The following is a 15,447-nucleotide window of genomic DNA, read 5'->3' on the forward strand; positions in this document are numbered from 1 at the left end:
CTGTTCCTTTAAAATCCATCACTAATCACTACTGTTCCTTTAAAACCCATCACTAATCACTACTGTTCCTTTAAAACCCATCACTAATCGCTACTGTTCCTTTAAAATCCACCACTAATCACCACACTTTTCTAACACCCATCACTAATCACTACTGTTCCTTTAAAACCCATCACTAATCACTACTGTTCCTTTAAAACCCATCACTAATCACTACTTTTCCTTTAAAACCCATCACTAATCACTACTGTTCCTTTAAAACCCATCACTAATCACTACTGTTCCTTTTTAAAACCCATCACTAATCACTACTGTTCCTTTTTAAAACCCATCACTAATCACTACTGTTCCTTTTTAAAACCCATCACTAATCACTACTGTTCCTTTAAAACCCATCACTAATCACTACTGTTCCTTTAAAACCCATCACTAATCACTACTTTTCCTTTAAAACCCAACACTAATCACTACTGTTCCTTTAAAACCCATCACTAATCACTACTGTTCCTTTAAAACCCACCACTAATCACTACTGTTCCTTTAAAATCCACCACTAATCACTACTGATCCTTTTTAAAACCCATCACTAATCACTACTGTTCCTTTAAAACCCATCACTAATCACTACTGTTCCTTTAAAACCCAACACTTCCCCCTTCTGTTTGTGTGGCGTCTCCCAGTGCAGTCCTGGCTGGAACGTAAGGAAGTTTGTGCTCTGAGGCTGTCAGTGATTTTCCACCTCACAGAAACAAGCTCATGTTTCACAACTCTAAAGGAGTTATGTGAATATGACCATAGACTCTGAAGTGAAAAGGAACAGTACATCACTCTGAGCTCACACACTTTCCCTCCTCCTGCTCAAGAGAGAACGAATGAAACAAACAGGACACATTTATTGACTGACACAAATCCTACTGGGTCTTTTCTTCTGAGACGTTTCTCTATTTGCTTCTTTAAATATTTTTATCCAGCATGAAACATCTCTTCAACTAATGTAACTGTAATAAACAGAAGGTAAAGATCATGCACATGTTCATTTAAATAGAAAGAAGACAGAGTTCAGATTTACGTAACTGTCAGGGACTCGGGGATAAAAACAGGCCCAAATGCAGCATTGCGTAAAATAAACTGAATTTATTAACTAAAACATACGAAACAGGGACAAGGACAACTTAACATAACATGTTAAGACGACAAAGGACAACAAGGATTCCGCACCGCCATAGGCAACGTGGCACGGCAAGGCAGGTGGGGGGAGCAAGGCACATGGCGAGGCAGGTGGGGGGAGCAAGGCACATAGCCAAACAGAAGGACCGAGCGACGTCCACAGCCGAACAGAAGGGCCGAGCACAGCCCCCAGCACACCACGGCCAGACCCACGTCCAGAAAACCAGAAAGGGGGGAGGGTGGGGAAAGTCCTCCACCACGGGCAAAAAAATAAACAAAAATATCCCTAGGGCAAAAACATAGGGGCCTGCAACACCCCCTGCGGACAGGAAGTGGGGCGTCCTCCACGGGAAACCAGAAAGTGAAGCAACATCCCCTACCGTAACAGGTGTGGGACGATGCCACAGGACACAGAGAAAAACAAAACAACACCAGGCTGTGACATCATCCGCAGGCAGGAAGTGAGGTGTCATCCCCCGCGGGAAACCGGAAGCGGAGCAGCATGTCTCACCAGAACAAAAGCGGACCGATGTCACACACACAAAGAAAAACAAAAGTCCACAGAAAAAAAAAACATTCTGGAAAAACAAAATGCTCCCACAATAAGCCGGTACAGGCTAAAGCAGGGGTATGCAACCCGTGGCTCCGGAGCTGCAAGTGGCTCTTTCATCCCTCTGCTGCGGCTCCCTGTAGATTTGGAAAATAAATATTTAATTTAAAAGTATTTTATTTTAGTTAGTTTAAAAAAAATGATTCTAAATTCTAAGATTATGATGCTCTTGAAACATTAAAATAAACCGTGTTTAAATTTTTTGTCACTCAAAATATGCGTCATAACCGCCGACTTGCGAAATCCGACACACAGAAGCGGACGCAGTTTTGGTTTGCTGCAGCCGGCAAGTTAAAATTTTGATGTCATGCAGGGCTGTCAAGTGTCACGCATTGAGAGTGACAGTCACGCATTTGTGTCTTTTGTCACGCTCTCCTGCCACACATCGTATTTCTCACACAGACAAACTTTTTGACTATTTATCATATATTTAATAATCCGCAGCGCCCAAAACGTATCAGTCCGCACCGCTGTCTCTATGGAACCGGGCAGGAATCAAACGCGTCTCAGTCCTTAGTCGAGCCCGACACTTATCAGCCAATCAAAAAAGAGGCTACACAACAGCCAATCAGAAAATAGCACTATCTTGGAAAGATTTAACGCAACAACCAATAAAAACAATTGGGGTTACGGGGGGTTGGAGATGTCACGCTTGCCTGTCTTCAAAACTTGAGAGCCCTGGTCATGAATATGAAGAGGACTCAATTAGACATTGAACATTTTATTTAAAGTAACCTTCAACCCAGCGTCTTATTTGTTAAGGTTAGTTCAAACGGTTCAAAATATTTTTGTTTGCTTGCAGAAATAAAATTTTGTTTACTCGGTAGCAGTTCATCGATTTCATAAATACAACACACTACAGTTTTTTTTCTCTACTTTCCATAAAGGTAAAAAACAATATATGCAGCGTTCTCTTCATTTTAGATGTCAAATGGGTTTTGTGGCTCCCTGTGTTTTTTTTCCTGTGGGAAACGGGTCCAAATGGCTCCCTGAGTGTTTAAGGTTGCCGACCCTTGGGCTAAAGCTATCCTGCTGGTCTTTAAATGGTGGAATCCTTCTGTCAGGAATGTGGGGATAAAAACAGGCCCAAATGCAAGATAGTATAAAAAAAATCACAGCTTTATTTATAAATAATGTGCACATTCTGATGAGTTATTGTTATTGCTTCTATAGCAACAGCTACAGACGTGAAAGAAGGTTAGTTGAAGGAGTCTCCAGTATCTGTCAGAAGTAAAGCTGGAACTTTCCTGAGATCTTCGGGACAGAAGAGTTTACACTTCTATGTGTTATAGCTGCCATAATGTAATAACCTGGGATGGAACTATAAATTGCCTGAAAGTAAATTCTGATACTAAACCCCTCTCTCAAAGGCCTCCATTTTTAAAAAAAAGAATTTCAGACTTTTTTTGCAGGCTGTATAAACACAGGTGGTTACTGCGGACACTTGAAGTATCTGCATAAAAGCACAGCTAGGATTCTCTGCTGAATCTTTGAGGTACCACGAGCTGAAACACTTCCTTTAAACCATCAGACTGTGTGAGTAAACTCAGAGTTCCTCATCAAAAGTCCACACAGATATCGAGCTCCCCGGCGAGACGGGCCGAGGCTCAGCATCCCTCCTGAAGGACGTGGATTCAGAGACAGAAGAAAAGAGGAAATGAACACGCTGGAAATGAAGATGAGTGAAAAGGAAAGCTCAAGAAATATGGCAGATCCCTGGGTGCGCTCCTATCAGGACTGAAAAACACACACAGATGGATAATCAAGGTCTCGGGATAGAACCGGCGGAATCTGAATGCCAGCTGAAGGTTAACGAGAGATTGCAAAATGCCAAGAAAAGCCAGAGTTGAATATCAAACGATCTGCCTGCGTTGGGAAGACAAAGGTTACAAGCACATCAATACAGCATTCCCGCCATAACTGAGCGTTTTATTTTCTCTGCTCAAGACATTGTTTTATTTTCTTTCTTCTTTCTCCAGGTGATTCTGACCTTTGAATCTAATTTGATCATGCCATGCACTTTTATAGTCAATGTATTCCAAAATATAAATATAATCTTGCATATGTTCTGTACATGACATTTAAGGTAGTAAGATCATGCCTACTCCAGCTCATAGTGTAGATGGTGTGTTAGTGCTCTCCTCTGAGTGTGTTGAGTCTGAGTAACAGAGAGCTGAGCTCATATTATAGGACAAAGAAAATATTTTAAATGTTTTCTTCATTGTTTGCCAGTGTTTCATGAAAATTCAAGAGTCCTGGAGGATTTGTTCAGCACGCGTCTGTTCTTTACATATGTCCTAGATTTTTTTGCAGCCACCAGCTTTGGCGTTTTATTTTTTACTTATTATTTATTATGATGTTTTCAAATCCTTTGTGCCACGTGTCTGCCCCGCCCTTGTTTACTCCTCCCCGTCTCTGCACACCTCTTCCCTTTGTGTTCATTGTCATGTCTATTTAACCGTGCCATGTTGCCGATGGCAGCGCGGAATCATCATCCGTGTACCCTCGTCCTTTGTCCTGTGTGGTTTGTCCATGTTCCTGTTTCATGTATTTAAGTTATTAAACCTATTTATTTGAAACTATCCTGCGTATCCCGGACCGGCTTATTGGGAGCATATTTTTTTCCCCCTGTACTTTTTCCTTTTTTTCGATGACATCGGGCCGCATTTTATCCGGTAAGGGATGCCGCTCAACTTGCGGGTTCCCGCGGAGTACGTCGCCTTATTTCTGTTCTGCAGAGGATGTCACTATCCCTATTTTGGCTTTTTTTTTCTGGTGTCCTGCAGCATCGCCCCGCACCTGTTCCAGTGGGGGATGCCACTTCACGTCCTGGTTTTCCATGGAGGACATCGCCTCACTTCTGTCCCTCCTCCCCGTGTGACAGTTTGTTAGTTTCATTTCTAAAATTAGTGAGTTATAACAAAACACATATATCAAAACACGTATAGTTCGAGGAAAATGAGCAAATTGTGGTTTTTAGGATTTTGCTACAACACAAAACAGTACTGGAGTGTAGTGAGACAAGTGTGACATACAAGAAATACACAAACACACAGGACACAAAAGAGAGCTGTGACTCCACTGTCAGGTAATTACAAAAAAACATGAAGACATCTGTAGAGACTCATTTTTACACAACTCACACTTATACTAAAACACACAACTGTATAGGAACACACACAAATACACAGACGGACAGACAGACAGACTCACAGGCAGACAGACAGTAACGCAGACAGTTGGTCAGGCATACAGACAGACCGACAAACAGACAGACAGACACACAGACTGACAGACAGAGAGGAATACAGACAGACAGACAGATAGACAGACAGGCAGACAGACAGACAGGTAGATAGATGTTGGAGATAGTGGAGTAAGCCCGAAAGGTGTAATGCCCTGGAGAAGAGTTAAATCTCCTCGCTGGTCCAATGATCTGAAGCGGTTACACTACGTTTCCACATGTCCTGAGTTATCATCCTTAGCTCAGGGATCAGGATATAAACCATAATTACGCTACAGCTAAGTGGCAGAGCTCTGTGTATGATAACGCATCCTTAATGAGCACGGCTAAGGGAAATGAGGAAGCTCGTCATTAACGCTCCACACGGACGTCATTTCAGCTCCAGTGCCATCTCGCGCTCACTAATTGGTAAGTTAAGCTCCCAGTTCAAATAATCGTGAGGTCTTGTCTATGGCAGAAAGCTTGTTATCTCCTGAGCACGTAGCAGACCGTTAGCTGTCTATCCAAGCTAATTCTCTTACTGGAAGACCTGCTGGAACATGACACACCAATTACCAGCTTAAAACCTGATCTGAAACCAGTTCTCCCAGTGTGAACATAAATACTCTAAACCATACAACCATACACTGAGCGAGATTAAAACCAACACTGGCATGAACCTAAATACAGGAAGTAGTTCTTCTATGATATTTTTCTTTTACCTTCACTTCTCCTCACAGTCACTCTTTATTTCTGCTTTAAACATTAGATAAATCCTGACAGTGTATGAGATTTTACACTAAAGTCACATTCACAATATATTTTTAAGAAAAAAAAAACACTTCTTTTGGCCTTGAAAACAACGTTTTCTTTTGGCCTTGTAACATATACAGTAATATAATCTTTTTTAAATCTTCACCTCTATTGATTTATGCTTTTTGGTGGTGGAAGAACATCTAACCCCCATCACTGTTCCTGCTATTAAATGCAATCGTAACGGTGCTACCAGTAACAATGTCTCCTCCTGAGCACACAGCAGTTATCTTAAATATGGATACTGCAGCACATCCCCCTGCTGAGAGGATGACTGTGTCTGAGGCTTAAAAAACGGGTGTCAATGTTTCGATCACAGCTGAAAAGCTGCACGGGCAGAATGCTAATGCTAAAGCTAGCTCAGGAGTTCTTTGACCGCATGCGTCACTAACAGTGTTTTTATAATTTATTATGCAGCAGCTTCACTAAACTGCTGTGGACATGCAGAGGCATAAAGCCATGCTCTAAACTCATTTCACCTGAAACCCTGCAGGCCTGCTTTAACGTGATTAATTACTTCCGACGGGGGAGAGAGAGAGAGAGAGAGAGAGAGAGAGAGTGCTGAGCCTTGAATCAGAGCAATATTCAGCTCATAGTCAATCACATAAACAGACAGAAGTTAAGTAAATAAATGAATACAATACAATACAATACTCCCAATAAATAAAAACGTCAGGCTCACAGTGAATCCCCAAACATAAATTCACACACATCAATGCACCTACTACCATGAGTTTTGGAGGTGGAGGAAACCCACATGGAGATGGAACAACATACACAGGATTCAACAAAATAACAGATTAATAAAAAAAACCTAAACAATCAAAGTAACCAACCAAACTACAAACGAACTAATTGAACTACACACTAAGCATTCATTCATCTTCTACCGCTTATCCGAACTTCTCAGGTCACGGGGAGCCTGTGCCTATCTCAGGCATCATCGGGCATCGAGGCAGGATACACCCTGGACGGAGTGCCAACCCATCACAGGGCACACACACACTCTCATTCACTCACACACTCACACACTACGGACAATTTTCCAGAGATGCCAATCAACCTACCATGCATGTCTTTGGACCAGGGGAGGAAACCGGAGTACCCGGAGGAAACCCCCGAGGCACGGGGAGAACATGCAAACTCCACACACACAAGGCGGAGGCGGGAATCGAACCCCCAACCCTGGAGGTGTGAGGCAAACGTGCTGACCACTAAGCCACCGTGCCCCCTGATACACAACATGTATAACAATAAGTCATGCAGATAAAATGATGTATAGCAGCTTTTTCCCTAATATAATGAGATCCAGACTCACAGTTCAATGCTGAAACATATGATTTTATAATCATTTAAAATTCACCAATGGGATGACAGCAAACTCGCAGGACAGCTACAGTCCCTGTAATGCTAATGCTAATGAAAAGAAAAGAATCTTTGTTTTAGGTCAATGTAAACAAAGTTTGTGTTCAGAGTGGATTTCCTGTTTCCTGCAGATTGATGTGAGTAGAATGTGGCACATGTGTGAAAGTGATCTTTAGTCACAGGACAATGGCTCAATAATCAGCTATAAAGATTACTGGGATCTCATACAGTGTGATGAACAGGACGAGATATCGAGCTGCTTTATTTAATCAGACTCAGGTGAAGTGCAGAGAGCAAGTGCACAAACATGACTGGGATTTATAGTGACCTTTAAACATGCCACTGTTTCTCAGAACAGGTTAGGAGTGTGTGTGTGTGTGTGTGTGTGTGTGTGTGTGTGTGTGTGTGTGTGTGTGTGTGTGTGTGTGTATTTTAGTAGACCTCGGAGTATTCATCATACCTTATTTTCCTCTCATTGACTGCACAGGATTTGAAGTGATACATGAAACTAAAGCAATGTGACCCAAACGTGTTGTTTTGGGTACAATTATGTTTTGTAGTTAAATCTAAACAGCTGCCGTTAGCAATTAGCATGTCAGAGTGCGCTGTTAGTGCAGGGAACTTAATATACAACAAATATACAACATTTATCTGATTGTGTTTTCCACAATCAGACTTCTCAGTGCTCCAAACCCCTGATGTGTAGAAGCTCTGCTGTGTCAGAACCTTGATACAGGCTTTAATGTCACCTACAACAGTGGTTCAGCTGTTTCAGGGTTAGTTTCAGTGGTTATTTTGGTGTTGGTTAGTTTCTAGTTTGATCGGTTATTTTCAATATTATTTTTTGTTTGATTGTTGGGGTGGGGCATGGTGGCTTAGTGGTTAGCACGTTCGCCTCACACCTCCAGAGTTGGGGGTTCGATTCCCCCCTCCACCTTGTGTGTGTGGAGTTTGCATGTTCTCCCCGTGCCTCGGGGGTTTCCTCCGGGTACTCCGGTTTCCTCCCCCGGTCCAAAGACATGCATGGTAGGTTGATTGGAATCTCTGGAAAATTGTCCGTAGTGTGTGTGTGTGTGTGTGTGAGTGAATGAGAGTGTGTGTGTGCCCTGCGATGGGTTGGCACCCCGTCCAGGTTGTATCCTGCCTCGATGCCCGATGACGCCTGAGATAGGCACAGGCTCCCCGTGACCCGAGAAGTTCGGATAAGCGGTAGAAGATGAATGAATGAATGAATGAATGAATGTTGTGTATAAGAGATTTTCTTGGAAATCATCTTATAATAAAGCATTATTTAAGAGAAGGTGAGGCAGAATAAAACAAAATAAAAGCTTATAAAAATCACAGGAACACACACACACACACACACACTTTCAATGGCTTACAGTGGTCCAGAAGTAATTCCATTTATTATTAATAATATAAAAAAACAATTCACAATGTAGTGTGCTTTGGTTGCTAAGCAACATCACAGATAAAGAGTAGACTAATTTATGGACAGAATGATGGTTTCCTTGGATGTACTGGTATAAAACTTTAACAGGATTATTCTCAGAATTTAATACTATTTCAGTGATATTAGCCGTGTTACTCACCTGTACATCAATCTCTCACGTCTAGCAGCTTCACATCATGTGATTCATCTCTGAATGCAGCAGCACATTGACTCAGGGGGAATGTTTCTGTTTCCAGACTTCACTTCAAATCTTTCAGCTAAATGTGAGTGAGGAACATCTCCAACTGTTTACCATCTGCCTCCTGATTCTGACTCTAACGGCATCGGACACAGCGACAGGCTCCACTGAGAAAGGCTACGGCCAAATACTCTAATGGGTGATTCGGTCTAACACTGACGTGACTGAATCAAACACTGATATGAGTGATTCATTTAAACACTGACACCAGAGATTCAAATGCTGACCCGACCGATTTAATAAAACACTGTTAAGACTGAATCAAACACTGATATGAGTGATTCACTTAAACACTGGTGTGAGTGATTCATTGATCGTAAACACTGATACTAGTGATTCAAACACTGACACAAGTGAATGTTTTAAACACTGACATGAAAACACTGGGGTGAGTGATTCACTTAAACACTTTGGTGACTGATTCACTTAAACCCTGGGGTGAGTGATTCATTGATCCTAAACTCTGATACTAGTGATTCAAACACTGACACAAGTGAATGTTTTAAACACTGACATGAGTGATTCATTCCAACACTGACTCAAGTGATTCATTTAAACACTGACATCATTGAATTATTCAAACACTGACATCATTGATTCATTTAAACACTGATACCAGTGATTCATTCCAACACAATGACACAACTGATACATTCATTAACTGACACTAGTGATTTATTCACTCACTGACATCACTGATTCATTTAAACACTGACACTATTGATTCACTTAAACACTGACTTTGTTGATTTGTTCTAACACTGACACCAGTGATTCAACTACTGACTCCACTGATTTAAAAAAAACACTTATAACCGAATCCAAAACCGATATGAATGATTCACTTAAACACTGGTGTGAGTGATTCATTGATCCAAAACTCTGATAATTGTGATTCAAACACTGACACAAGTGAATGTTTTAAACAACGACATGAGTGATTCATTCCAACACTGACTCAATTGATTCATTTAAACACTGATACCAGTGATTCATTCCAACACAATGACAACGACTGATACGTTCATTAACTGACACAAGTGATTTATTCACTCACTGACATCATTGATTCATTTAAACACTGACACTATTGATTCACTTAAACACTGCCTTTGTTGATTCGTTCTAACACTGACACCAGTGATTCAGATACTCACCCGACTGATTTATTCAAACATTGACATGAGTGAATCAAACACTTGTGCTGGTGATGTAAACACAAACACCTGGGATTCAGACAAACACTAACTCCAGTGAATCATTCGGAAACTGTCAGTAATTCACCGGTTCGATTAAACTCAGCAGAGAAGCACATTAACAGCCCCCGACTGATAACAGCGCTGTGTTTAAAGAGCTCATCAGGAAACAACGTAGAGACTCACAGACCCCTTTTCATGAAGGATCTGTGGATGAAAATAAAAGCACTTTGAACAGTCCAGAGATTCTCATATCTCACTCTGAGAAGCTCATTTCCTGTTCAGATTGATAAACCTGGGTGCAGAGATGTGTGTAAACACGGAGATAAGATCCATCACACATAACAGTCATGAGATTGATTAGATGTAGTGAAATTTTAATAGCTGTGATTAGATTGGGTGGAGCAGCCGTCAGTACTGTAGATCATCCTGCTGAACACATACTCAACTCCACAGTCCAAGCCCAGAAGAATCAAATCCATACTGAAGGATCTTCAAAATTGTTCTAACAAAAAGATTGAGGAACAGAAAGGTTTGATCTCATCAGTCTTTTAACCTGACTACAAACATCCTGCTCCAGGACTCTGCCGGTGAACAAATCACAGTGAGTCCAATAATCCACAGAGTTTCTACCTCAGGTCTTTAACATCTTGTGTCCTAAAGCTACTACAGCACAGAACTGAGTCCGACAGAAGCTAGCTGTTAGCTGTTAGCTGCTAAACATGAGGCGAATCTGTTTCCAATCTCAAAACATGAACATTCTCAAAGTTTGAGTTTATTAGCTTCATGATTTAAATTAATTTCTGTCACCATACATCAGGTTCTGTCACCAAACATCAGGTTCTGTCACCATACATCAGGTTCTGTCACCAAACATCAGGTTCTGTCACCATACATCAGGTTCTGTCACCAAACATCAGGTTCTGTCACCATACATCAGGTTCTGTCACCAAACATCAGGTTCTGTCACCATACATCAGGTTCTGTCACCATACATCAGGTTCTGTCACCAAACATCAGGTTCTGTCACCATACATCAGGTTCTGTCACCAAACATCAGGTTCTGTCACCATACATCAGGTTCTGTCACCATACATCAGGTTCTATCACTATACATCAGGTTCTGTCACCATACGTCAGGTTCTGTCCGACAGAAGCTAGCTGTTAGCTGTTAGCTGCTAAACATGAGGCGAGTCTGTTTCCAATCTCAAAACATGAACATTCTCAAAGTTTGAGTTTATTAGCTTCATGATTTAAACTCGTATATCAACATGTAAACAAACCGCTTCATGACTTCTATAAACCTTGAATTTATTATCAAAAGATTGTGTCTAAAATGTTTAAAGTCTTTATCTCAGAATTCAGATTTGTTTCTGAACATTTTTAAAATGTCTGACTTTATTTCCAAAATCTAGCTTCTTATTTCCAAAACTTCTGACTTTTCTACATTAAATCTTAAAACGATCTCTCTAAAAAACACACCGACTTTAGTCAGATTTTTCATGGTATATGTAAAAAAAATGAGGATAAGTCAGAATTTTGAGTCTGAAATCTGAGATAATGTAATCTGAGTATCTGAGATAGTAGGGCAAATTTAAGATCATTTGAAATTTCAGCAATTTATAAAATAATGAAAAATAGGTTTCGCAGTTTTTCTTTTCTATCTAATGGAAGTGAGTTCCTCTACATTTTTCCTCCTGCTACTGGCTAAACTGATGACATCACAGTGTCTCAGCCAATGAAAAGGCTCCAGGTAAAATCAGTAGTAAAGGAAAGGTTGTAAATGAGGTTTGGGAGGAGAAAAGGAGCTTCACTGAGGGAAGCATGAGGTTAAAGGGCAGCGCTTTTGAGCTCAGTTTCATGACCTGTACAGGATGTTCTATGACCATGTGTGTGTGTGTGTGTGTGTGTGTGTGTGTGTGTGTGTGCAGTTACAGTTAATCAGCCACCGAGCCGCCGCCTCACTGAGCAAGTAGACGAGGATTAAAGAAGCTGAAGGTACGAAATGAATCATTCTTTCCTCATCAACACACACGAGTGTGATTAGACAGAGATGATTACACCACTGCTTCGGTTAAAACTAGGGCTACACACACACACACACACACACACACACACACACACACACAGAGGAGTTGTGTTTGCTTCATCTTCTCATCCTGCAATAGAAATAATAATGCTAATAGCTGACATGATTAAAAAAGTCTCACAATCAGAGCTTACGTTCATGTCCTGAAGCTGTCTCTAGTCCTGCATTCTGATTGGTCAGAGGGTCTTAACAAATTCTGCACAACTGCAGCGCACAGTTTTGTTTAGATTTAATGTGCTCATTGTAATAAGTTGTCATTTCCATAGCAACAGCGGACCTTCAAATGAACAGCTTATTGATGTGGTGATCTATATTTTAGGGGGTGAATATTTAATGGCATCTTTTCCAGTGATGGAGACCAGTGAAATCAAAGGTCACGCCTTCCCTCAGAACACAATATCACCTACATGAGAAAGTGATGAAGTGATAAAATACGGCTTCAGCTCTCGGGCAAGTCGCTGCTATTTTATCAGAAAAGTCAACTAGTGCGTGGCCCAGAACGTGTCCTGTCACCATACAGCAGGTTCTGTCACCATACAGCAGGTTCTGTCACCATACATCAGGTTCTGTCACCATACAGCAGGTTCTGTCACCATACATCAGGTTCTGTCACCATACATCAGGTTCTGTCACCATACATCAGGTTCTGTCACCATACATCAGGTTCTGTCACCATACATCAGGTTCTGTCACCATACATCAGGTTCTGTCACTATACATCAGGTTCTATCACTATACAGCAGGTTCTGTCACCATACATCAGGTTCTATCACTATACAGCAGGTTCTGTCACCATACATCAGGTTCTATCACTATACAGCAGGTTCTATCACTATACAGCAGGTTCTATCACTATACAGCAGGTTCTATCACTATACAGCAGGTCAGAGAACACACCACCATCACCACTAACACACACCACCATCACACACCACCATCTCCACTAACACACACCATCTTTATTAACACACACACCACCATCACCACTAACACACACCACCATCTCCACTAACACACACCACCATCTCCACTAATACTGTACACACCACCATCTCCACTAACACACACCACCATCACCACTAACACACACCACCATTTCCACTAACACACTAGAAGAATAAGTGATAAATTGTCAGAGGTCACTACACTGTAGATTTGTTTAAAGCAAAAATTAGCTCAAGTTCAAGTGTAACACACAACACACACACCCTCCATACACACACACACACACACACACACACACACACACACCCCTCCATACACACACTCACACACATACACACACACCCCTCCATACACACACACATCTCCATACACACACTCACACACATACACACACACCCCTCCATACACACACACAACCCTTCATACAAACACACACACACACACACACACACACACACACACACACACACACCTCAAGAGAGATTCAGTTCAGGAAGTCATTAACTGAGTACTCTAACATTCTGTTTGATCCTAATGATGGTGTTAATAACACTTATATTTATGTTTTTTACTAACAATCAACAAAAAATGATCAAAACAAAAAATAATCAGGTGTTTATTCCAGATAAACAAGTTTATTCCGATATATATATATATATATATAATACCTTAAATATCATAACTTTAATAGTTCATTTTTAAAGATTCGAAACAAAGTGCAATTAATTATATAAATAAATAAATAAATAAATAAATAAATAAATAAATAAATAAATAAATACATTTCCACCTGTCTGTTTGTTCAAACCTGATTGTTTTAAACAAAGTTTTTATTTAAATCTTTTGACATCTTCATGTATATTAGAGACGATTAAACAACACGTCCATCACATTATTACAACATCTCACTTAGTGTGGTGTGTAAAGACATGTCCTGTGGAAAAGAACTAAAAATGAACAATAAAACAATAAATTAGTTTTAATCAAACCCATGAGCAGTGGTTGTGTCTGTGCTGAGTTAATGATGAGTTAATGATGAGTTAATGATGAGTTATTAATATCACTCACCATCATGTTGCCTTGCATTTTAGCCGTCTCTATTAAACTCTTCTCCTTCATCATGCCTGGGTTTGTCCTGGTTTCTCTCCCTCCCTCTCTCGCTCTCTCTCTCTCCCTCTCTCTCCTCTCTCACGGTTCCTCTCAGCTTTTTCTCTGCGTCTCTCTTTGATTTTTAAATCACAACACGCTTTCCAAATCCGATATTTTTCATGTGGAATGTGTGACAGGAAGGTCCACGCTGCACACACACTCTCTCCACGTCTGTTATCCTGCCAAGCGATTCCCCTGCAAGCAACAGCAGCATGAACTAGACAGAGCGGAGTGCGTGCAGTCCCGCTGCATAATCATCCCACTGATGACGGAGTAGAGCAGCTACCGCCCAAAACACACGAAGAACTGAAGAAATAAATAAATCGACAAACGTCCTACAAACAAACGAGTTGTGGCTTTATTAGATTTAACGGTAACTTCTTCCTGGATGGATTTTGGATTATATTCTGTGTTTCTTTACTTAACAAACAACTGTAATCATTAGCAAATCTGCGTAGTGTGAGAGGAATAAAACTCTCAGGGATGTGCTGCTTTGCAAAAATCATCATCTTCTGGATGGATTCAGTGACTTCTTCATTACTCCACATAATCACTGGTTCATATCCCGTAACAGCAACACACAATGTGTGTTATTCCTGATGCTCAGCAGGTTCTGCTGTTGTTTTCCTGTAATAAATATTTAAAAGTGTAAAACTGCAGTAAACATGTCACTGCTCAACATTCAGGATAAATAAATAGAAATATTTAAACATCTCCTGATGTTTCAGCAGTCCTCAGGATGACGAGCAATAAACAGAACGTCAACAGTACTGCAGGAAAGAGACAGGAAGAGCCGAGAGGCAGCGTGGTGGAAACGTTACGGTCTTTTCACAAAACAACGTGACAGTGTGAGTAATCATTCCAACAGGGGGTCAACACACACATACACACACACACACACATATATATATTGTGATGGCGGCACAACACCTTCGTCCACAAGCTAGACAAAAGCGTTCTTCGCCCCATGGAATTCAGTGTTTCTGAAGTAACGGCGGCATTCAGCACCATGGACAGCGCTGCAGAGTGTAGCTGCAAGGCTTAAAGTGCATTAAAACCGGAGAAGCCAATCAGGAGCGGCCACTAACTCTTTACCCTCTTGGAGTAGGCGAGCTAGATAAGGCTGGCTTAGTGCCGGAAGAGGTAGGTTTTGAGTAATGTCGGGCAAACTAGCGGCCCCCAAACACATTGGACTAAGG

General features: G+C 41.1%; 1 protein-coding gene across 2 annotated transcripts in view; it reads right to left on the bottom strand.

The window, feature by feature from the left end:
* Positions 1-15,447, bottom strand: part of LOC113649752 (dipeptidyl aminopeptidase-like protein 6) — a 243,028-nt gene that overhangs the window by 189,398 nt on the left and 38,183 nt on the right. The window contains exon 1 of one of the 2 annotated variants that reach the window (XM_047811453.1): positions 14,168-14,470. The exons of the other annotated variant lie outside the window; for it this stretch is intronic. Coding sequence (XP_047667409.1) covers positions 14,168-14,221 — 54 coding nt within the window. The 5' untranslated portion in view covers positions 14,222-14,470. Of the gene's footprint in view, positions 1-14,167; positions 14,471-15,447 lie in introns of those variants that run through there. 2 annotated transcript variants of the gene reach the window in all.

The sequence above is a fragment of the Tachysurus fulvidraco genome, chromosome 3 (assembly GCF_022655615.1).
Source record: "Tachysurus fulvidraco isolate hzauxx_2018 chromosome 3, HZAU_PFXX_2.0, whole genome shotgun sequence".
In the NCBI taxonomy this organism is placed as follows: domain Eukaryota; kingdom Metazoa; phylum Chordata; class Actinopteri; order Siluriformes; family Bagridae; genus Tachysurus; species Tachysurus fulvidraco.